This window comes from Gracilinanus agilis, chromosome 1 (assembly GCF_016433145.1).
Source record: "Gracilinanus agilis isolate LMUSP501 chromosome 1, AgileGrace, whole genome shotgun sequence".
Classification (NCBI taxonomy): Eukaryota; Metazoa; Chordata; class Mammalia; order Didelphimorphia; family Didelphidae; genus Gracilinanus; species Gracilinanus agilis.
The window spans coordinates 644,831,032-644,856,242 of NC_058130.1; the positions used below are offsets into that span (position 1 = coordinate 644,831,032).

Here is a 25,211-nt window from a genome sequence, read left to right on the forward strand (position 1 = left end):
TGGATGCATATGGAGCCTTGTGACTTAAAAAGTCCAATGTAATCATGCATGCTAAGGGTAAAGGCCCAGTAATATAATTAGAAACATTGCAAGAGATACAGCAGCCTCTTTAAGAAGTGTTCTGAATCTCCTAAAGCAAACTGAAATACAAACTTTTGAAGTTGGAAAAAATGAACTAGGAGAAACCAAGAGCAGCTTATCAGTATTTAGTAACTGGAGCAAAGAAAACTTTGAGGAAAGTCTGTCTGAGAGAAGAGTGATTGGAGGAACTTCCAGGGGCAAAGCCAAGATAAGAAAAATAACCTCTACAAAACTAGAATTGGATATGTGGAAGCTAATGACTCAATGAGACATTAAGAAATAATTAAAGTCAAAATAATGAAATAAATAGTATAAAATGTGAAATGTCTGCAAAAATAACTGATCTAGAAAATAGATCAAGGAGAGAATTTAAGAATTATTAGATAAGCTGAAAGTCAAATTCAAAAAAAGAGCCTGAACATCGTATTTGAAGGAATCATCAAGAAAAACTGCCCTGCTTTTGTAGAACCAGAGGATAAAATGAAACTGAAAGCTGATGAATGAAATGAAAACTCTAAGCAATATGATTGTCAAATTCCAGAGCTCCCAGATCAAAGAGAAAATACTTCAACTTTTCAAATACTGTGGAGCAATAGTTAGCATCTCACAACATTTAGCCTGTTAAAGGAAGAAGGCTTAGATTTTTATGTTCTGGAAATAAAAAGAACTGGTATTATAACCAAGAATAATCTACCTAGCCAAATTAAATATAATCTTTCAAGGAAAAATTGATATTTAGAGAAATAGAGAATTTTCAAGCATTCATGATGAAAATACTAGAGCTGAATAGAATATTCTACTTTCAAATACAAAACTCCAGAGAAGCATAAAAAGGTAAACATGAAAGAGGACTCATAAGGGAATCAATAGGTTTAAATTGACATCTTTCTTTATGGGAGAATGATACATATTTATTTTTACAATTTTAATTATTAGAACAGCTTAGAAGGATTCTAAAAAGAGAGAGAGTAAGACAGTTATGTTGGGAGGAAGGAAAAAATGGATAAGAGGAAAATAGGGAAAAGGAAAAAAGGAGAGGAAGAATGGGGAACATTATCTCACAGAAAAGATATGTGCAAGGAATAACTTTTACAAGTGGAGAGGAAAATGATGGGAGAATCAGGCGGTGCTTGAATTTCATCCAAATTGATAGAAAAGGTGGAAAACTATATATGGGTGCGTTCATGTATGTATGTGTATGAACTCAGTTGGTATATGTAATTAAGCAATATTTAATGAAATAAATAAAAATGATTTTTTTAAAGAGTGATGAATTGTTTTGTTTGATCTCAGAGTATAAAACCAGGAGCAATGGGTTAAAGTTACAAAGAACCAAATTTAGGTTTCATATTGAAAATTTTCTAAACATTTAGAAATACCAAGAAATGTAATAATGGACCACCTTGGAGATTAAAGTTTTAATTATTGATAGACTAATCATTTTATGATCTTCTTCTATCCCTTTAACTCATTTTTAACATTTTATACTTAAAAAAATAAAGTACAATTCCATTTTCTAGACTTTTTTCTTTAAAAAGCTTGGTTAAATATATAACTTGGTAGACATTATTTTCTTTGTTTTTTCACAGTTAATTAAAGCTAACTCTTCTTTCTGACTCCTATTTACATTCCACCTATATTAACTGTGGATAACAACCTAAATGGAAAAAAATTGAGCCACTCTCAAACTGAAAATCTTTCATAGGACTTAATCCAATATATTTTGAAGCAAAATACCTTGGAAAGAAAAATTTATTTAACAGCACATCTAAGCCCTTTTCTCTTAGAATTTATAGCTAACTTATTGTAGATAGTAAAGTTTAGTCAAATCACTAAGCATTTATTAAGTACATTCTATGTGTCAGCTGTTGGGCTAAGCACTTGGATACATTTTCTTTTTATTTTGATATATGGTTTGAGATGCTAGTCTGTGCTTAAATTCTGACGCACTGTTTTCCAGTTTTCTCAGCAGATTTTATCAAATAGTGGATTCTCCTTCCAAAAGCTTGGATCTTTAGGTTTGTTAAACACTAGGTTACTATGGTCATTGACTACTAAATGTTGAGTGCCTAATTTATTTCATTGATCCACTATTTCTTAGCTAGGACCAGATTGTTTTAATGACTGCTGCTTTATTATACAGTTTGAGATTTGGTATAGTTAGGGCACCTTCCTCCATATTTTTTATTAATTCTTTTGATATTCTTGAACTTTTCTCTTTCCATATGAATTTTCTTTTTTTTCCTCTTTTCCTGGGAAATAATTTTTGGGTAGTTTGATTGTCATGGCACTGAAAAGATGAATTAACTTAGGTAGGAATATCATTTTTATTATACTTTCTTGGCCTACTCATGAGCAATTAATTTTTTTTCAATTGCTTAGATCTGACTTTATTTGTGTGAGAAGTGTTTTGTAGTTTTGTTCATATCAATCCTCATTTTGCCTCAGCATATAGACTCCTAGGTATTTTATCTTATCTACAGTTATTTTAAATGTGATTTCTCTTTCTGTCTCTTGTTGTTATACTTTATTGGTAGTATAAAAATACCAATGATTTATGTGGATTTATTTTATATCCTGCAACTTTGCTAAATTTATTAATTTTTTTAAATTAGTGTCTTTCTCTAAGAATGCCATCATATTATTTGAAAAGAGTGATAGCTTTATTTCCTTATTATGTGTTCTAAGTCCTTCAATTTCTTCTTCTCTTATTGCTATAGAGCTAGCATTTTAGTATAATATTGAATGGTAGTGGTTATAATTGGCATTTTTGCTTCATTTCCAGTTTTATTGGGAAAGCTACTGATTTATCCCTACTATAGATAATGTTTGATTATGGTTTTAGATAGATGCTATATGTCATTTTAAGAAATGCTCCATTTATTGTCTAGTATTTTTGATAGGAATGGTTGTTATGTTTTCCAAAAACTTTTAAAGTATCTATTGAGATAATAATATGGTTTATGTTGGTTTTATTATTGATATGGTCAATTATACTGTTAGTTTTATTAATATTAAACCTAGACTTGCATTCCTGGTGTAAAATCCACATGGTCATAGTGTATGATCCATGTGATATATTTCTGTATTCTACTTGCTAATATTGTATTTAAAATTTTTACATCAGTATTCATTAGAGAGATTGGTTTATAGTCTTCTTTCTCTGTTTTAGTTCTTTATGGTTTAGATATCAATACACTATTTATGTCAGAAAAGAAACCTGGTAACATTCCTTCTTCAGCTATTTGGTAGAATTCATTTGAGAATGTCTAGTGGAGTGATTCCCAAAGTGGGTGCTAACGCCCCCTGGTGGTTGCTGCAGCAATTAAGGAGGGAGGTGATGGCCATACTTTTTTTGTATTTCATTCTATTTTGAGTTCAATAAAAAGTTTCATAATTTCCAGGGGGTGCTAAGTAATATTTTTTCTGGAAAGGGGGCAGTGGGCCAAAAAAGTTTGGGAACCACTGGTCTAGCCCTTGGATTTTTTTTAGGGAGTTCATTTATAGTTCATTCAATTTCTTTTTCTGAAATAGGGTTGTTTAAGTATTCTGTTTCCTTTTTTTTGCTAATCAGGGTATTTTATATTTTAAAAAAATTCATCCACTTAACTTAGATTGTCAGATAACCACGAGGATACAAAGGAAGACAAAAATATTTTTTAAAAATAAAAATAGTCCTTGTAAAGACGGGCCTGACATTCTAATGAAGGAAACAAAATGCAAATAACTACGTATAAATTATATGCAGAGGATAAACTGGAAATAATATCAGAGAGAACATGATTAAGGAAGACCTGGAAAGCTTTCTTGAAAAAAATGAGACTTAAACAGATGCTTGAATGGAAACAGAAGCCAAAATACAGATATAAGAAGGGAAAGTATTTCAGACAGGAGGAATAGCCATTTGAGATGCTTTGAGTCAGGAGGTGGTTCACTTATGCAAAGAATAGCAAGCAGACCTATGACTCTGAATTGCAGAAATGGAAGCATATACAGTGTAAGAAAACTGGGAAGATAGGAAGAAGGCAGGTTATAAAGGTCTTTAAGAACCAAAAAGGATTTTTCTTTTGATAATAAAGGTAATAGGGAACAATTATAGTTTATTGAGAAAAGGAGTGAAATGGTCTTACCTAGGGTTTAGGAAAATTAATTTGGCAGATGAGTAGGGAATGAACTAGAGAAGGGAAAAACTTGAGGCAGGCAGATCAAACAACTGGCTATTGTGGATAATCTAGATATGAGGTGATGAAGGCCTATACCTGAGTGTTGGCAATTTCAGAATAGATTGAAGAAATATCAAAGAGATGTTGTAAAGGTGAAATTGACAGTCCTTGGCAACAGATCGACAATGAGGACTTGAGGTTGACTTTCTGCATAGTGTAGATGGTGGTAACCTCAGCAATGATATGGAAGTTAGAAGAAGAGGATGATATTAGGGAAAGGCAGGGAGTTCTGTTTTGGACGTGGTGAGTTTTGCTTGTCTACAGAGTTTTCAGACTGAGATATATAATATGCAGTTAGAGATATGAAACTGGAAGTCAGAAGAGACATTAGGACTGGACAAGTAGATCTGAGGATCATCTGCATAGAGGTGACAATTAAAATAGGTAGGTGATAACATCATAGAAACTCTCAATCATCAGATTACAGAGTGTGGACATCATTCTTTAGACCATGAAAATTCACTGAGGGATTTGAACAAGGGAGTAATAATTCCCAAACTATAATTCTTTGAGTTTACAATGTTTTCTTCAGAATAGTGCCATTAGCACTGAGAGGGCACATTTTATTATACTAACCAAAGAAGTTAAGTGTTTCAAAGTTGATCAACATTATAATATTTCTGTTATAATATTGTAAAACAATATGATGTGCATCTGCTTCTGCTCACTTCTCTTTGTATCAATTAATATGTCTTCTAAGGTTTATTTTTTATTTTTTTTTAGTTTGTCACTAAACATTTATTAAGTACCTAAAATGTACCAGGATCTTTTATTTTCCTTATTTACACCTGATTTATTCTTTGATTTAATTGATTACGTTAATGCAGAGTCCAGGTAAGCTTTACTCATACATAAATGAGGAAACTGAGTCCAAAGGACACATAGTGGCACTCAAGCCTAGAGTTTAGGTCTTTTGACTCTCATTCAGTACTTTGCACAGTATGCTATTAGGTTAGGCCACCAAACAAAAATCTTTCCTGGGCCAAGAAAAGATGGATAGGTGGATGTCGATATTGATGACAACAACTATGATGATGATGTTGTTGCTGATATCATTGATGATGTTGTTGATGATGTTGATGATGTTGATGATGTTGATGTTGGTGACCATTATTTCCTCTAAGTATATTTCTTCTAGGTACCCTGATGATAAAAACAATTTTTAAGAGTTACCAATATCATCTTTTCTTATAGGAATAGAAATCATTTGAACTCATTTGATCCCATAAAAAAGGTGTTTTTTTTTTGTTTGTTTTTTCCCCTTCTTAATTGCCTTTTGGTGATTCTCTTGAGTTCTGTGTTTGGGCATCAAATTTTCTGTGTAAGTCAGGTCTTTTCTTTATGAATGCTTAGAAGTCTTCTATTTTATTAAATGATCATACTTTCCTTTGCAAGAATATAATCAGCTTTCTTGATAGTTGATTCTTGGTTGTAGACCCAGTTCCCTTGCTTTACAGAATATCATATTCCATGACTTCTGTTCTTTCAGTGTGGATGCAGCCAGGTCCTGTGTTTTCCTAACTGTGGTTCCATGATGTCTGAATGGTTTCTTCTTAGTAGTTTGTAGTATCTTTTCTTTGGTCTTGTAGTTCTTGAATTTGGCTATAATATTCCTAGCCATTGTCAATTGGGGATTAAATGTGAGAGGTGATCTGTGCATTTTCAATCTCTACTTTTCCCTCTTGTTCAAGAATATTGGGGCAGTTTTCTTGGATAATTTCCTGTAGAATGATGTCCAGACATTTACTTTTGTCATGGTTTTCTGGTAGTCCAATAATTCTTAAATTGTCTCTTCTGGATCTATTTTCCAGGTCTGTAATTTTATCAATGAGGTGTTTCATATTTTCCTCAATTTTTTCATTCTTTTGATTTTATTTTATAGACTCTTGGGGACTTGTGAAGGTATTTGCTTCTAGTTATTGGATTCTAATTTTTAAAGACTAAATTTCATCCCTGGCTTTTTGGTCATCCTCCTTCTCGTCTGTGAATCTTTGTAGGTCATCTTTCACTTTTTTTGCCTCATTTTCAAAGTGGTCAATTCTGGCTTCCAAGACACTTATTTTCTCATTTTAGTTCATGTGCCTCCATTTCCAGATGACTTATTTTGCTTTTTAGGTTCTTTTCCCAATTGTCTTCAGCCTCTCTTAATTGATTTTTGAATTGTGTTTTGAGTTCTTTCCAAAGCCTGAGGCCAATTCGCTGGAGTTTCGCCATTTTTTCTTGGTGTTCCTTGGTCCTTCTCTGTTCCCTTTGCTCTTTGTTCATTACCTGGATACAAACTGTAGATTGTAGTTTCTTTTTTCTTTTTCTGTTATTTACTCACATTTCTCCTTCTTTCCCACCTGTCATTGACTATATTCTTGCTCCTTTAATTTTTTGCTGCATCTGGGGATTTGGACTATTCTGTCCTGAAGGGGCTTCTTCTCTGCTCTGCTGATTGACTAGATTAGGCTAATGGAGTATTAATGAGCCCCAAGTTCAGATTTTCCCCAGTTAGCAGCAGAAGCTGAAGGTATGGGTGAAGGTATGGAGAATGAAGGGAGTTGGGCTTCCCACCCTGTTATCAAGTTATTCTGTTATGATTGCAGCCTTCACCCTGGATCCCCGTCAGCTAGATTCTTACTGTGGCTCTCAGCATAGTTTGTGAGGGAGGAGTGTTGGAGATTGAGCTTCCCTGCCCTCTGAAGGCTTCTTATATGCCCTCTTGATAGACTAGATTAGGCTGGGATGGAGCTGATCTGTGGAGCTGGATGTCCCCTGAGGCCAAAACCTCAAGAAGCAGAGGCCAAAGATGGAGAGTAGTGGCTTTGACTAAGCTTTCCTCCCTTTCAGTCTCTACTCCAGCTACCTCCCTCTGTGGGGGTAGCTAACTGTGGTTAGAGCCCTGAGCCTGGCACAGCTGTGGAAGCAAGGCATTCCCTCCAGGCTGGAGCCCACTCCTGAGATTCCAGCAACCACTGGAGACTCAGCATAGTAGGTGGGGGAAGAGTCCTGGGACCTTCCTTCTTCTTTTTCCTTAAACCTGAAAATTCAGCCTTTTCTGCATACCTTTTAAGTTGAATCCAGCAGGAGTGTCCCCCAACTCTGTCCTGTTGTTGGATTTGGTTTTCTGTTTCCTCAAAGCAATTTGTTTTTGATTAATGTGGAAGGGTTTTCACGGAGGTCTAGATTTTTGCTGTTTCTAAGTGGCCATCTTGACTCCACCCCTATTTAATATATTTTTAAAAATACTTACCATAAAAGAAGGCAGAGAAAGAACTTCAAGGCATAAAGACCAACAAAGAGGAGATAAAACGATCTCTGTTTGCTGATGATATGATGGAAATTGTAAGGAATCACCGAAGATAGTTATTGAGACAAATAATAGCTTCATCAAAGTTGCAAGCTACAAAATAAACCTTCAAAAATCAATAACATATCTGTGTAATAGTAATAAAATTCAAGAGGCAATAATTGGAAAAGAGCTTGTTCAGAATAACTACAAAATATAGAAAACACTTGAGGATCAATCTACCAAAGCATTCTAATTTCTTATATTGATTCACTTATAAAGTACATCTTAAGTAAAAAGTTAAATAGGTAAAAAAGCAAATACTTATAGGAATATTTAGTACTCATGTTGATCTGATGCAATGTAAATAAAATGAGCAAAATTAACTTACAGGTTTAATCTGTATCAATGAAACTATCAAAAGGATATTGTATAGCAGTAATATTCAGCTCAAATACAATTAGTGAAGTTTGGGAGAACTGAACCATCCATAAGCATACCTGAAGTCTGTATGTTTACTTAGAAAACCATATATTGATATTATATGTATTCTATTGTATTTTATTAAATATTTCCCTTTATATTTCAGCCTTGTTTTTAACACTGTTGGGCATGCTGCTTCATGTTTGACATTTGTGTTTTACATAGCTTTATAAAATAATAATAAAATACATTTGGATAAAACACAAATTGAGACTATCAAAGTAAAAAATAACAAAAAGGTTGTGATTGTAGTAGAATAGCATTTCCAGAACTCAAAATTATATTGTAAAGGAGAAGCCACAAAAATCTTTTGGTATTAGTTATAAATAGAGAAGTAAATGAATGTAAGTAACTAGATGAAAGAACAAGAAGCAATAGGACTCAGCAATCCAATTTCATATAAACCCCAAAGCATAAATTAATTTTGAAAGAACTCTATTGAATGAAAACTTGTGGGGAAACTGCTGAGTTATTAGTAGAAATTAGACTTAAATCAACATCTTATTCCATATCACAAAATAAATTCAAAATAGTTGCATAGCTTTAATATACTATCATAGCATAAGAAAATCATAGCACAAAACTACTGTAAAATTAGAAGCAAATGCTATTTCTTTAATAGCTATAGTTAGGAAATATATTCTTATTTATCAAATAGGTAAAGATAATTGCAGAATAAAAAATAGATAATTTTATTACATTAAATTGAAAAATCTCCTGCACAAAAAATAGGTACAGCTATAAAAAGAAGATGAGCTTTGGAGTGGGAGAAAAAAAATTTGTATTAAATTTCTCAAATAAAAATTTCAAGATTTTAATATCTAAGACATGGGAAAATAACACATATATACTTATACATATGCATAGGTATAGATAAATAGAAAGCTATAGGTGTGTAATCAAAATGTTTTTCCTTTTCAAGAAGGGACCACTTTCCTTTTTGCTAGATAAATCAAAGTACTAGTCAGTTAGAAGATAAACATTTATCCAGCACCTGTTCTATGCCAGGAACTACTTGAAGAAGACAGCTTGGGATGCTAAACCCCTCTACCTTGTAGAATAACAGCGTCCCTCAGAACAAAAAAGAAAGGAGGCAAAACACATTTATTAAATGCCTACTGTATGACAGGAACTGTGCTAAATGATTTATAGATATCTCATTTAATCAACATAACTCTGGAAGATAGATTCTATTATTCTCATATTTTATAATTGAGAAAACTGTGATAGACAGAAGTTACATGACTTGCCTAGGTTCACACAACTAATAAATATCTTAGGCCAGATTTGATTTCAGTTCTTTCTGACCACCTAGCTACCTAATAGTAATAGCCAGAATTTATAAAGCATTTTAGGGTTTGAAAAAATCCTTTATAAATATTATTTTAATCTGAGAAGTGTAAGAAATAAAATGGATATAAAAGGATAGATTTAAAAATATTATGGTTTTAAAGGATTTATTGGTAGTCATTAGAGAAATGAAGCCACATGCCATATTAAGACTTAGTTGGAAAGGACCCGCCATTACCTCCTCCTCCCATCCTGACTCTGCTCCAAATCACCAAAGAGGAAGCACCAATTTAGTCTCTCAATATTTATCCTTCTATCTATGTGATTACACTTCCTGCCCACATAATTATGCAAGAGAGGAAGCCAGTTGGCTCTTGGGAAATGTAGTTTGAAAGAGCCCTAAATGTCCACAGGATGTTTAGATCAGGGACCTCAAAATTAGTTCAAGGACCCCCAAATTTCCAATATCACAGAGGCAAATATTGTTATTATTGTTATTATCATCATTTTATAGATCAAGAAATTGAGTCTGGGAATTATTAAGTAAATTGCCCAGGGTCACACAGATAGTAAGCATCTGAGACAGAATTCAAACCCAAATTCACCTAATCTGAGGTTCAGTACTCTATACACTGTACTGCTTACCTTCCAGGGGTTGGTTGCTGAAATTTCTCCAAACTGTAGACCAAATGTGGTGATCCTGAGAACACTGCAATTATTATCTCATTTGCTCCTCACAACAAATTTAGGAATAAGGTGCTGTTACTATTTTCATTTTAAAGATGAAGAAACAGAGGCAAATGGAAATTAAGTGACTTGCCCAGGGTCATGTAGCTAGTAAACGTAGGGCAGAATTTGAATTCAGGACTTCTGATTCCAGACGCATCATTCCATTCACTTCCCTAACTTGCTGACCATAAAGAAATTGTATGAAGAAAAAGTCATTTCCTCTATAAATGCCACTGATAGGGCAGGCAAGCCAGCCTAACTAAAGCATCAAGGCACCATGAGGGAAAGAAAGGAGGCAACGTGTGTCAGACAAGTCAAACCACAACCACTATCTTGACTACCATCTTCTCTTAGATCCTGAAAGATATAGCCCACCACCAAGAACCCAAGAAACTTGGGAGTAGCAATGTTTGTTGTGCCCTCAGCCATAATCTTAGGTAGCTAACCCTGTGGAGATGCAGCTTGATAATTGCTTCTTCAGGTGATACAGCCACAACTAAATGAAGTCCCACAAAAGAAAGTTCTCTTCACCAAAATACTTGGCACTATCACGTAGTTCAAAATCAGGAACTGAATTGATTTTGTCTATGTAAATGACATTAAAGAAGAAATATAACCATCATTTTTTCCAACCATAATTTAAGACCTTGGAATCTTTCCATCTGACTTGTAGCTGAAATCTTACCTATTTTTTGTCTCCCCTTTTATAATATAAATTCCTTAAGAGTGCGGACTGTCTTTCCTATATGATTAGCACATAATAAATGCTTCATAAACACTTTTTTCATTCATTCTCTAGTACATAAGTTTTCAAAGAATATTAAGAGTTCTCAAAAGAATTTCAAATTTATCAAATATATAAAGGACTGATCCAAGTCACTGATAAGAAGACAAATACAAATTAAAACTATCCTAAGATTTCACATCACAACAGCAAATTAACAAATATGACAAAAGATGGGAGTAGTTTAATTTGGAGAGGTAATAATAAGATAATTATTGTGTTGTTTGTGGAAATGCGAATCAGTACTATCACTTTGAAAAGCAATTTGGAAATGTATATTAAATAAATTTAAATGTGAATACTGTTGTGAGGAAGATTATTATTTAGTTATTAGCTTAGTATTAGTATTAGACCTAGCAGGAAGGGCTGGAGAATTCCAAGATGGAATGGGGAAGCAGGAAGTGGCTCTTGCTCTCTGAGAGGGACTCCATGGTGGTTGGGGCAAGTTGCAACTGACTTTAGGAGACACCAGATTGCCAGAGATTCTGTGGAAAGACCATCACCTACTTGTGGGAGATTTTGGTAGAGACTGCTAAATCCCAATCTGAGTTGCAGGTCAACTTGGGCTGGGTCAGCTCCCAGAATCTACCCACCTGAAGAGTACAGCAGGTGGTCCTGGAGGAGCAAAAACACTGTTGGAGTGAAGCTGGACACTACTGTGAGGATATTGACTTCAATCCTGCTTTTCCCTGGGCTCTGTCTTGATTAGGTCTCAGTTAGTGTAGATAAGTCCCTTCCCTGACCCTGGGGTTTGCCCCTACTCTGAAGAGTGTAGTAACCCCCATTCTCATCCTTATTCTTAGTTGTTCCTGATTAAAAGTGTTATAAAACTCTTGCTTTTACTTGCTGGTTTCCATAGGCCTATACTAGATACTGCAGGGTGGCAGTTGGGCCCAACTGCCATTTCAGTAGCAGTTACCTCCTTGTGAAAGTCTTTCCATACTGTGTACATTCATAAGATTTCTCTCCAGTGTGGATTCTCTGATGTTTAACAAGATGACTCCTCTCTGTGAAAGCCTTTCCACATTGTGTACATTCATAAGGGTTCTCTCCAGTGTGGAAAGACTGTAATGGAGGATTACCAGGGAAGTTAACTAAATTATCTGTGGATTCACAATGGGGTGAGGGAGACAAGAATGACAGATGAACAGGACCAAACAAGGTTGGGAGATCAGGTTTTACTGCCAAGGAGGTGACTAATACTAATACTAAGCTATTAACTAAATAATAATCTTCCTTACAACAATACCTATTGATCCAGAGATCCCACTACTAGACACCACTTCTAGGAATATATCCCAAGTATGTCCTTAATAAGTAGTCTCTATATTCAACGAAAATATGTTGAATAACATGCACTAATATATATATATGTATATGTATATACATATATATATAGTATTTAAAAATAGTATCACTTTTTATTGTAGTACAGAACTGGCTATAAATGATATATGTTAGATCAGTGGTTCCCAAACTTTTTTGGCCTACCACCCCCTTTCCAGAAAAAATATTACTTAGCATGCCCTGTCACATACTATCACTGCCTCCTTACAGTTATTCACTGCCCCCAAATGCACCTGTGGCCATCACTGCCCCACTGGATCGCTGCAGCACCCACCAGGAGGTGGTGGCGCCCACTTTGGGAATCACTGTGTTAGATGGAGGAATGGCTAAAAAAATTTTGGTACAATACAATTTTATTTGGTACAATTTTATACAATACAAATTTATAATATAAGGGTTTATTACCATGCTATAAGAAACCATTAATATGATGAAGATGAAGTTACAGAAAGATTTAAATGAACTGACATAGAGTATATAGTAAACGGAGCCAACAAAACAATATGCACAGTAATTCCAACAATGTTAGTGGAAAGAATAAGTCCAAAACAATAAGTAAAATCAATAGAGCAAAATTACAAAGAATAAAAACGACTAACAAGAAGATAGATGAAAGACATATCTTCTGACTCCTTTGCCAAGGAGGACAGTCTATTGGTGTGGAACAATGAATATGCTTTCAAATTTTTTTAATGTATTGATCAGTTTAATTTACTTTGTTTCTCTCTTTCTTATTTTAAAAGGTGAGTTGTTCTTTGGGAAAGGAGGGAAGGGATACTAGGAAAATTTTTGCCATGGAAAAATAGTAGCTATAAAAGAATATTTATTTAAAAAAAGCAAAATGATGTCACATTAAGACTTTGAATTTAAATTTCATTTCCTTGGAAACTGTGGAATTATACAAGAAAATATGTTCTCTCTCTCAGAATCTAACACTTATTTACCTTTTAGACCCTTCAAATGATCAAATGCATTTAATTTAATGACTGACTCTTGTCTTCCTGTGTTTACATTTTTATCAAATGAAGTAATATTTTACAGGGCTTAGCACTAGGCCTTAATAAATGCTTGTTTCTTTTCCCCCCATGTCCCTTTGAATTTTTTTAAATTTTTATTTATTTAATTTACATTTTTTTCTATGATTACATGACTCATGTTCTTTCCCTCCTCTCCTCCTTCTCCACTTCCAGAGCCAACAAGCAGTTCCACTTGGTTTTACATGTGTCATTGTTCAAAACCCATTTACTTATTATTAATATTTGCAATAGAGTGATACATTAAAGTCAACATCCCTGATCATATCCCCATTGAACAATGTTACAAATCATATGTTTTTCTTTTGCGTTTCTTTCTCCCTTTTATAAGATCTCTTTGTGATTTTTAAAGTCCACTATAACCTGCACCTTCCTGCCTTTCGAGTTTTTTTTAACACCCCGTCCCATAATCTACAATCCAGTGATACTGGTCTCCTCCATCTTCCTAGCACAAGACATTCCATCTACCAAGTTTGGGCATTTTTACTGACTGTCCCCCACATCTGGAACTCTCTTCTTTCTCATGACTGTCTCCTAGGTTCTCTTGCAAATACTACCTTCTGTAAGAAGCTTTTCTGTTCTTCCCTAATCTTACTGCTTTCCCTCTCAGATTTACTCCAATGAATTTTATATATATATTTATTTATTTATTCATTTATTTATTTACTTATTCACTCATTTATTTATTTATTTATCTGTTTATTTATTTATTTATTTGCTTGTTTGTTTGTTTATTTATTTATTTATTTGTTTGTTTATTTTGTTTACACAAAGTTGTTTCCTCCCTCATTAAACTGTGAGCTCCTTGAGAACAGGGACTGGTTTTTGCCTTTATGTCCCCAGTACTTAACACAGTACCTGGTATATGGTTGGTACATAATACTTGTCGACTACTATTGTCAGTATAATCGCATATAATTCACTATTTTTTATCCTTGAACTCTCTGCCTGATTACATCATTATTTTCTTTACTGGGAAAATTTGGATTTTGTTGAGACATTCTTAGATGATTTTAGTTGTTGATATTTAGACATTAGACAAATTTTACTAAATTTTACACTAGACAATATTATCAAACCTGTATCCAAAGTTCTTCCATGATCTACTAGACTAGCTTGTGTTTCTTTGGCAGACCCCTAAATACCTGTTATCAACTCTATGCAATAAAGAGCTGAGTGATACAGATAACAATAACATACTCAGAATTTCAAAATATTTTATTATGGTTCTATGACCTTTGCATTTATATATGTATATTATATTATGTTTTAAAATTATTTTTATATATTTTAAATTAATAATTGTTAATATGTATTTATCACTTTAAGGTACTTTACATGATTCATCTGGAATATATATGTGTTCTATATCCATTATCTTATAAACATAATGGATAGAAATAAGGAGTAGACCTGTGATTTCTTTGATGTAGGGTTCTACCCATTGAGAAAACTGCCTCTATGAATGAAAGTTAATGCCTTCTCTGCAGTTTATAGTCTTAGTTTCCTTGGGCAGTGAAAATTTAACTGTCTTACTCAGGGTCTTATAGCCAATATGTGTCAGACATAGAAATTGAACCTAGGTCTTCTTGACTCTTTTGCCCACTCCATATCTACTACACTGTGCTGTCTCTTTTATGAATAAAAATCTGTAGTGATATCTTAGATGTCTTATGTATATCACATATGCACACACACATGTAAGTAACTTGCGAATTTGTATGAAAAGTTTAGCTACTAGGTTCCAAATGTGAGAGTTGATGTTTTAAGTTTTTTGGCACTTTAAACTTATATGTTTTAATATGTACTTTATTCATTTTACCTTCCATCTTAGAATCAATACAGTGTATTGGTTCAAAGACAGAAGAGTGGTAAAGGCTAGGCAATGGGGGTTAAGTGACTTACTCAGGGTCACACAGTTAGGAAGTGTCTGAGGACAGATTTGAACTTAGGACCTCCTGTCTTTAGACCTGGCTCTCAATCCACTGAGCCACCCAGTTGCCCCTTTAATATGTACTTTAAACAAAAGGATAATTCCATCCTCAGAGTGTCCTGCTCCCCTATCTCCCCATCCCCACAGTTTTTATTAGATATCAAAGCAATATGTTTGAAAAAGCAAAAAATGTTTTTTTTGCTTTTGCCCTTTTTAGCAATTCATAATTTACTTTTACCCCTTGTGTTCCTTATCAGTACAGAATATATATTTTCATTTTGAAAGTTATGAAATGTCTTTTATAGACAATGTCTTTTCATTCTTGTCCAGTTTTCAATAGTAGTATATTTTGTGTTTTATTTAAGATTAGACTAGCTATTATTTTTCCCCAATTTCTTCATTAGAAAAGAAAATTTTACAGTGTAATCTGGAAGATAACAGATGGGCTTTTTATCTCTTTTAGTAGAACTGTGGAACAGGGACTTCGAGGGACACGACCTTCTAGTGGACATTATAATACCATCAGCCGAATGGACAGACATCGTGTCCATGATGACCATTATTCTCCAGAGAGAGATAGGTAAATATAATAAAATAATATTAGATGTAATTTTAAAATATTTTGTTCAACTAGGTATTTCATATTGAGGAATGTTTTAATGAAATAAGGTACTAATTTATTTCATATTAAAAATAAAATCTCTGTGTACAAGGTGGCCCCAAAGTCTTATTGTAATTTAGGCTTTAATAATTTTAGACTTATAAATGGTATAAACTTATAAGATATCATTTGAAAGTTTAATTATAATTTTAAATTGTTTTAAAATTTCATTTTAAAAGGAAGGGCACCCTTTGCTTATGCAGTGATTTCTGGATGACACTTTTTAAGACTGGTGGGTCAGTAGAGGAAGTCTTTATGCATGACTAATTGAGACATCTAATCTGTCTCCATTTAGTTTTTCTTTTGTGGTCATGTAAAAATTCTCAAATACATGTTATAATCTTCATGATCTTAGGGCTAGGATTACAAATTCAGTCCTTTTGTCACTAATCAACAGCTGATAAAATTTTATAAAGAGTCTGAAAATTGACTAGACTGATATATAGCACATGATGGTATTTATGAATTTTAATAAAAAACATCAATGATAAAATATTTTTTAAATTAACCTTTTAAATATTGTTTGTGTTTTACTATTTCTAATTCTAAAGTTTTTAAGATTTAAAACTGAACTATGACTTTTGAGATACCCTATATAAATTCTTATAATATGTATATATGAATCTATACAAATGTATATATATACATATATTTTTCTTTTGACTTCACCGTGCTTCATTAAATAAATCCAGTAAAGTATTATTAGGAAAATATCACTACTTTGGTCTATGATTAAAAGATAGTAAATTTGCATATGATATCCTTCTTGTTAATCTAAACAAAAATGAGGTATGCTTCCATAGCCTAAATTTAGAAAATACTTTTTTATGTAAGTGTAATACTAATAGAATTTTGTGAAAACACTGGGGATTTTTTCTATTCAATGTTACATAAACATTTTAGTATAGTGATATGAAAAATTTTGTTTACTATCTTATTCCATATAAATAGAAATATTATATAAATGTGTTAACATTTAATTGGTTAAAATTATAATTAACTACTGGTTGAATTTGTATTTAATCTATTAATTGTTTTATATCAGCTGATATTACAGTAACTGGGTGTGGCAGTTGTCATATGACAAGAATATGAAAGCTACATTTAATTCTTACCTTCTTAGTAATTTGTTAAATTTGAGGAAATCTGTTAACATTTTATAACACTCTAATTTTTCCATCTTATTATAATATTTTAACACTTAGTATTAGGGCAAAATACTATTTGCTAATTTGTAAAAGCACCCTATTTTTTCTCCCCTTTTGCCTACACAATGTTTTACACATAAAATCCCCTACCACAACTTTGTTGAAATCTTACCCATTCTTCAAGATCCAGTGCAAATACCAAGTCCTTCATAAAGCCTAGCCTTTTTTGATTGTTGTAATCTTTTCCTTAAATTTTCAAAGCACTCTTTAATTCTCATACCTTTATTACAGTCTATTTCATATTATTGTTTTCATTGTACATCTTATTTTCCTGCCCTACTTTAAGCACCTGAAATAGACTGTTTTACATCTATTACATTTATTTGTTACTTAAGAGTATTTTGTACACAATAAGCATATAATAAATGGTTGTACAATAAATGAGTGAATGAATGAACAAACACATATATATTATATGAGAGAGACTAGAAATATGTTATGGATAGAGCATGAGTTTCAGAGTCAGAAAGTCAGTTTCAAGTCCTGCCTATGACATTTAATGGCTATGTGACTATTGACAAATCTCGTAGCCTCTTTGTATTCTGTTCAACTCTATCTGAGACTATAAGTTGTGGAATAGTTACTAAATTGTTTTGATAGGAATTTCTTCACTAGGAATTTTACATAATGAAATCAAATGTTTGTGCTTGAAACACTCTTCATTCTCACCTACTTCTCCCCTACCCCCCCCCCAAAAGTAAAGTGTGGATGAAGAATTAAGGGATGCTATAAATATTAAATGAATGTTTGTGTTTTGTATTTTACTACTGTTAAGTAACCAAAATTAAAACCACACAGAGATTTATAAATAGCTCTCATAATTCAATAATACTTTAGAAGTCATATATACCTTAATTTAGCACATTGTTGTTTTTAGATATTTTTCCACAGTTATTCTATGAGGCAAAGGTTACAACTATTTGTGTCTCCATTTGATAGATAAGAAAGCTGAGGGTTCCAAAAGCATTGTGATAAAGTGGCTAGGACACTGGTTATGGAATCAGAAAGACTTAAGCATACATCTTTCCTTAGATATTTGCTACATCACCATGGGCAATTCACTTAATCTGTCTGTGTTTTAGTTTTTTTGTAGTTTAAGTGAGAAAGTTATAACATAATAACTTCTAAGGTACCATCCAGATATAAAAATATAATTCATTGAAGTCTCTTCTTCACTAAAGTCACATGTGTAGCCTAATAATGGTTAGCATTTACATATTCTGATAGGTTTTGGAAATACGATGTATAGGTTTTCTCGTGTATCCTCACAGGAACTCCATGAAGAGTGTCTTATTATTATTCTCACCACATAAATGAGTAAACCAAGGCCGGACATTTATGACATCAAGAATCACACATAATTTTTCATATGTAGGATTTGAACTTTTGTTTTACTGAATCAAAACTCAGTAGCCAGTATTGAACTTTCATGACTACAGTATTGCACTTTCATGACATGATATTTTTAAATATTATATTTTGAGTCAGAAGACCTGATTCTAAATCTGGCATTATCTGTATCCCTGGAGAGGTCACTTAAACTCTTTGAGCCCAAGTTTTTGCATTTGTAAATGAATATATATATATATATATGTGTCGTACCTGCACCACAGGGATGCTGAGTATCTAATAGGCTGAAATATATAGTGCTTTGCAACCCTTCAAAGTCCTTTATTAATAAAGCTATTATTATTGTAAACTCCTATGTAAGAGCACTGTGATAAGTAATTTGAAAGAAACTAAAATAATATATAGCACTTTCTTGTACAATTCAGAAACAGACATAGATACTACTGGAGCAAAAACATTCTAGCTTTTTTTTAGTTAAATCATTGTTAGGACATTTTGCTTCTGTTTTCTTAGTAGATATCATTATCACCATAGCTGATGGTTATGTAATGCTTTAAGATTTTCAAAGCTTTATGGTTAAATTATGAGGGAGATATGACAGCTATTTGACATCCATTTTGTAGACGAGAAACCCAGTTTTAAAATTGTTCAGTGACTTGGTCTTGATTACATAGTGTCTGTATGTCAGAAGTAGGTTTGTAACTCGAGCCTTCCTAACTTCAAGTTTATCATTCTACTCCATTATTTTACATTGCTTAATCATCAGATTAGATGATAAAGCTTTATGTTGTAGCAGTTTGATATCACTTTACTTTTTCACCTCCCTAGAGTGAACAACACAACAGGAAAGTCTCCTTTAATTACCCCCTGAAGCCCAGGGGAAAAAACTGATGTCTAAATTAAACAGAAGCACTATGTCCTTTATGGGTTAGGGGACAATACAGAATTTTAAGGATACTTGTCAGATTCGAAGAAGTGTGAACTCCTATCTGCTAGATATTGGCATCCAAATGTAAAGGGAAAAGGAAAAGAGTTACAAATTTCTCTGTACTAATCCTATAGATTTACTCAGCCTGGGATAGTTATCTTCTCTCTATTCTAATAGTCTCTGCCTTGGGAAGCACATTATTGTTCTCAGAAGAGCTAGAAGGGAGATTTTTTTTAATTAAACCCTTACCTTGCGTCTTAGAGTCAATATTGTGTATTGGCTCCAAGGCAGAAGAGTGGTAAGGGTAGGCAATGGGGGTCAAGTGACTTGCCCAGGGTCACAAAGCTGAGAAGTGGCTGAGGCCAGATTTGAACCTAGGTCCTCCCGTCTCTAGGCCTGGTTCTCAATCCACTGAGCTACCCAGCTGCTCCTGCCTTGCCTTTTAATAGCAATGAAGTGAGTGATCTTTTGGGATTATTGTTTTCATATCATTTAAAAATTCTAACCTATTCCCCATTTTAGTGTGTGGGTATTATTCATATAATAGGATAATATATTTGAGTCAGTCTTAAAAATGAATTAGGAAATAATAACTTTTTATTTATTATAAATCCCAGATACTCTTAATCTCTGTAACTATTCTGTTCTTTTATTTTTATACCTTTTTTTTTTTACCATTTTTGCTTAGTATTTAAGTGGTACATTATGTCTTCCCTTTCTGAGTAGGTGCTTGTATGTTTTTAATAAGAAATAATTTATGTAGTGGTAGCTGGAGTTTCGTGTCTATTTTAAAGCAATTGTAGTATGAAGAATTTATTTCACTGTAAAGACCAACATTTAGAGAATATTAATGTTTCATACATAATTTCTTTGACAAAAATTCCCTTCATTTACAAATTTTCAGGGACATATTTTATTTCATTAATTCAACTTAACTGGGTTCCTTATTCAGCTAATTATATCTAACCAGAGAAATTTCATTTGTTGAAATTACATGATTCACTGAAAAGAATGCTATATTTCAAGGCATAGCAATGGTCTTTGAATTCTAGCTCTGCTACTTATGTTAATTTCTTGCTACTTTGTACCTGTGGGAACTTTCTTAAGTCCTTTAACCTTTTTAGACCTCAATTTAATTATCTGAAAAACAATAAGGTTTAACTAGATTATTTCTAAGGTTCCTTCCTTCTTATACTAAATCTATGGTACTCTGAAAGTTTCGAAACAATGTAGTACACTCTACTTTAGACTTTAATTATTTCTTGTCTCAACTGAGGCTTATAATGCACCACTGTTGGGTTCAAAATACATTTCAAACCATCTTGGCCTTCTCACTATTTTGTTTAAGAGAACCTATTCTATAGAGAAATTAGATCATTCATGTTACTCAAGCATGCTATGCAAAATCCTATTACCCAAGGTTTGATTATTATGAGGTATTCTTGGAAGAATATATACTTTGTGGAGAAGTATTATATACTGGCAATATATAGACTTTGCAAACCTTGAAATACTATATAACTTCCAGTTATTATTAATAATAATTGTGTATTATGAATAACTAGTTATTCATAATACACAATTATTGTGCATTATGTACATAATGTGCTTGAAAATTTGTAAATGAAGGGGATTTTTGACAAAGAAATTATATACAACATATAAATATTTTCCATAATGCTTATCTTGCAGTTAAAATTTTTTCACACTAAAATTGCTTTAGAAACACAAACAAAATCTCAGCTATTACTATATAAATTATTATCCTAAAAGCCTAATTTACTCTTTTCCTATTATGTAGTCTCATATCACTATGCTTATAAGTTTCTTCTTACATTTATAATATTCTTTCTGTAGGTTCTTGATTATCTTTGTAAGAACAGATCCTAAAAGTGATTTGCATGTAGTAAAAACCAAATAGATGTTTGCAAAATGTAAATGAAATGGAACTCAAAGTTAATTCCCCTTCAGCCTACCTTGGGACTTTCTTCTTTTTTCTGCTTCTCCTCTAAAAGTTTTATTAAAACAGTCTCATCAAGGGTAGAACGTATATTTTTAAAATATGATATCAAGCCCTATCTTCCTGTTGCTTTGAATGCAATATAAAGCATTTCCAAATTTAAAGAAATCTCAGAAGACTCTTTAGTCCAAACTAACTGAACAGGAATTTGGGTATCTGGGAAAAAAGTGAAAAGAGTTCTGTAGGAACTTACATTATTTTAGAAAAGACAAAAGCTATCCCTATAAGTATATAGAAGACATATATTAACAAAATGCAAAGTAATATGTTGAGAATGGAAGTGGGTGATTGGCAATCTACTAGCAGTTGGGAGAGCAAGTCAAGGTGCATGTCAAAAGTGTTGCTTCAAATTTTTTTAAGGAAATAAGGGATTCCAGGGAGCCAGATATGTGGGAAGAAAGTATTATAGATATGGTGGACAACCAGTACAAAGACAAGGAAAATTGAATTGGAGATTTATGTGTGATCATCAGCAAGTAAACTATTATGGCTAAAAAAAGAGACTGGAGAGAAGTATTGTATAACTACATTGTAAAAATAGGTAGAGGCCAGCTTATCAAGAACCTTAATTAGCAAACAATTGAGTTTATATTTTATTCTAAATGTAATGGAAAAATCAATAATTTTATTAAGTAATAGAGTGACATATACCTAAGCTTTAGAAAATAGTGATGAGAAATGTGAAACAGGAAGACAGTAGGATGTTGCAATAGTTTAGATTAGAGTGATGAAGGATTGAACTAGAGTGCATTCTATGTAACTGGAGAGAAGGGAATATATGTATATATATGCATATATATACACGTATGTATATGTGTGTGCATATATATAGTGCTATAAATAGAAAAGCCAGGTGAACTTCAGTGACTAGAAGGTTAGTGGTACATATGGCAGAAATAAGGGTATTCAAGGGTTTCTTAGAGGAAATGCAATTATTATTTTGTCTATATCAAGCTTGAGATGGCTTCTGTTTGATATCCAAAAGGCAGTTCATGGTATAGAATTGTAGCTTAAGGAGAGATTGAAATTTATACACAGACCTTAGAGACATCTGCAGAGAAGTGATAATTTAACTCATGGGATCTGATGGGATCACCAAATGATAAAGTATAGGGAGAAAAGAACGGAGTCTTTGACAATCTCAGAAAAAACACTCACATTTAGGGGCCATGATATAAATGATGTGTCAGCAGAGAATACTGAAAAGGAGCAGATGAGATGAAATACAAAATAGAGCAGTGTCATGAAGAATCAGAAGAGGGTATTTAGGGGAGAAAGGTGGTCAACAATTATCATATGTTTTAGAGAGGTAAAGAGCAATCAGAATTGAGGAAAACCTATTAAAATGGCATTGGTAACTTTGGAGAGAGCAGTTTTAGTTGATTGACAATTTCTGAAGGTAGATTTTAGAATGATTAGAATAGAATGAGAGGAGAGGAAGTAGGGAAACCTAAAATAGATTGCTTTTTTTCAAGGAGTTTAGTTAAAAAGAAGAGATGAGATATAAAGACAACAACTATCAGACATAGTAGGATCTAGTGAAGAGTTTTTAAGGGGGGCAGAGATATGCTTGTGTTTAAAGTTAAAGACTTCTGGTGATGGGAATCCACAACCTACCAAGCTAATACTTAATTTTTCTTAACATTTTTTGTAAGTTTTTTTCTCATATTGAATGTGTATTTGCCCCTCTATAACTTACAGGTACTTGTCCCTAATTCTAGTCTTCAAATCCAAACAATATATATTTTATATAAGTGCTCTTCAGATACTTCAAAATATATTTCTCTATCCTGAGTCCCATATATCCCTATAATGATATAGTTTGCTAGTAAGTAATTATGTATGTATATATGTTTGTACCTTGTAAGGAAAATATTATGCTTTGATGGTTTTAATTTAAAATTTAGTATCTTACTTTTGCAGTGCTTTAATTATTGGTAACAATTAGTTTTTATGAATGAGAATTATTAAAAGCCTGAACCTCCAGCAATTTTACCTTTAGCATTTGTAAATATATTGAACATAAAAGTCATCAATCATTGTTTTTAGCTTTTGATATTCTTGTCCATTTATCCTTCTAAACTTCATTTTAATTTGATCAAACTACTATCATTTCCTTCCTGAGTCTCATGTTTATATTCTTGTTTCTGCCACGCTTGAAGTCATTATCTCACTCTACCTCGCTCCAGATACATTGATCACCATCACAGGGATGTAAGGTATATGATCTCTATGTTTGAGTCTGTGTGTAGAGTTGAATGTACCTGTGTCTGCATATAAAAAATTAAATTTTCAAGTCTTTTTATGACTAATTTATTACATAAGAAATATAGAAGTACCATTTTTATTTTTAAAAATAGCAAGCCTAAAAAACCCACAATTTTTAACATTTAATTGAAAGAACTTAAGTATGGAATTTTGAAGGACAAACTCCTTTGAAAAACATTCATAAGTAACTAATCAGTTATAATAAAAAAATTGGAGACCAGAAATGAAAATCCTAAATATCATATCGAAGCAGATCAGTATATAAACAGTCATTGACAGTTTGATATCTTTGGCAATAAGTGATGCTTTACATTTTCTGATTTTTTTTTCAAAAAGAAAAATAGAAAAGTAATATATTTTAATATAATATGTTTATATTATTTGATATTTGTTACTACTATATTTCTAACTCTTTTGAATTTTAAAATTATTATGTCTTCTCCCTTGGTTCCAGTTCTGAACTGTTCTTTGTGGTGGCAATTCTCGTTGCTTTGCCCTTTAACCTCAGTGTTGGTTTGCACTATTAACCCTGTCTGGGTTTGTTGTAAGAGCACTAATTTTACTTTTTCGTTTGTTAAGGTATCTTATTCTACATATAATGGGCCATGGTTAGCTTTTCTAAGATTGCTTGCTATGAGTTTTTGAAGTATAACTGATTTTTATTTTAGGAAATTTTTTGTTAGGATATTGCATTATAGGTTAAGGATTACATACCACAGAACCACTTTCCAAATAGATTATCAAAGTATAGTCAATAGTCAGTTATAAATAGGAGTATTATTTACTTCATATCTATTACTTTCATCTCACCATGAACCATAAGAGTTCCTCAGGCATCCATACTGAATATTCATTTTGTATATGCAAAGAACATTTTAAAGCTTGGCTTCACTTCAGTCTAACACTTAGAATATGTCTGGGCTTTCTTTACATTTCCAGCAATTGGTATTTGTTCAGAGAAAGCTCATTCCTATTAGCTTAAGCAAAACTCAGTTGTGTTTTACTCATCTTTCTATCCTTCCCAATTCTCAAGCTACAACTCGATGTTTTACGTAGTAAATACTCAAGGAATAATTGTTGAATAATTAGTAATTATTTTTCAAATTTAATTCAAGAAATCACATACAAATTTCTGATCTTAACTTATACTTAAATGCTTTTCTAATATTAACTGTATGGGGGCAGCTGGGTAGCTGGGTAACTCAGTGGATTGAGAGTCAGGCCTAGAGACGGGAGGTCCTAGGTTCAAACCCGGCCTCAGCCACTTCCCAGCTGTGTGACCCTGGGCAAGTCACTTGACCCCCATTGCCTACCTTTACCACTCTTCCACCTAGGAGCCAATACACAGAAGTTAAGGGTTTAAAAAAAATAAAAAATAATAATATTAACTGTACCACTGTACATCAATCCTTTTGTTCATATTTAATTGACCCTTTTATTTCCTGTAGTGGCTGTTTTCAAATTCTCTCCAGCTCCATCCATTCTCATCTTGCTTTCTAATAGAAGAAGATCGCCTCTGACCATGGGTCACTTTTATTTTTTATCATCTATCACATGACCTTGATTCCATTTTCTATACATTTATAAACAAAATTAATTGG

General features: G+C 32.7%; 1 protein-coding gene across 15 annotated transcripts in view; it reads left to right on the plus strand.

The window, feature by feature from the left end:
- The window catches only part of RIMS2 (regulating synaptic membrane exocytosis 2), a 505,770-nt gene that overhangs the window by 182,751 nt on the left and 297,808 nt on the right, over nucleotides 1-25,211 (plus strand). For 9 of the 15 annotated variants that reach the window (XM_044658242.1, XM_044658245.1, XM_044658235.1 and 6 more), the window contains one exon: nucleotides 15,639-15,755. In XM_044658242.1, coding sequence (XP_044514177.1) covers nucleotides 15,639-15,755 — 117 coding nt within the window. Of the gene's footprint in view, nucleotides 1-15,638; nucleotides 15,756-23,504; nucleotides 23,562-25,211 lie in introns of all 15 variants that reach the window. The other 6 variants (XM_044658240.1, XM_044658233.1, XM_044658241.1 and 3 more) reach the window with 2 other exon arrangements.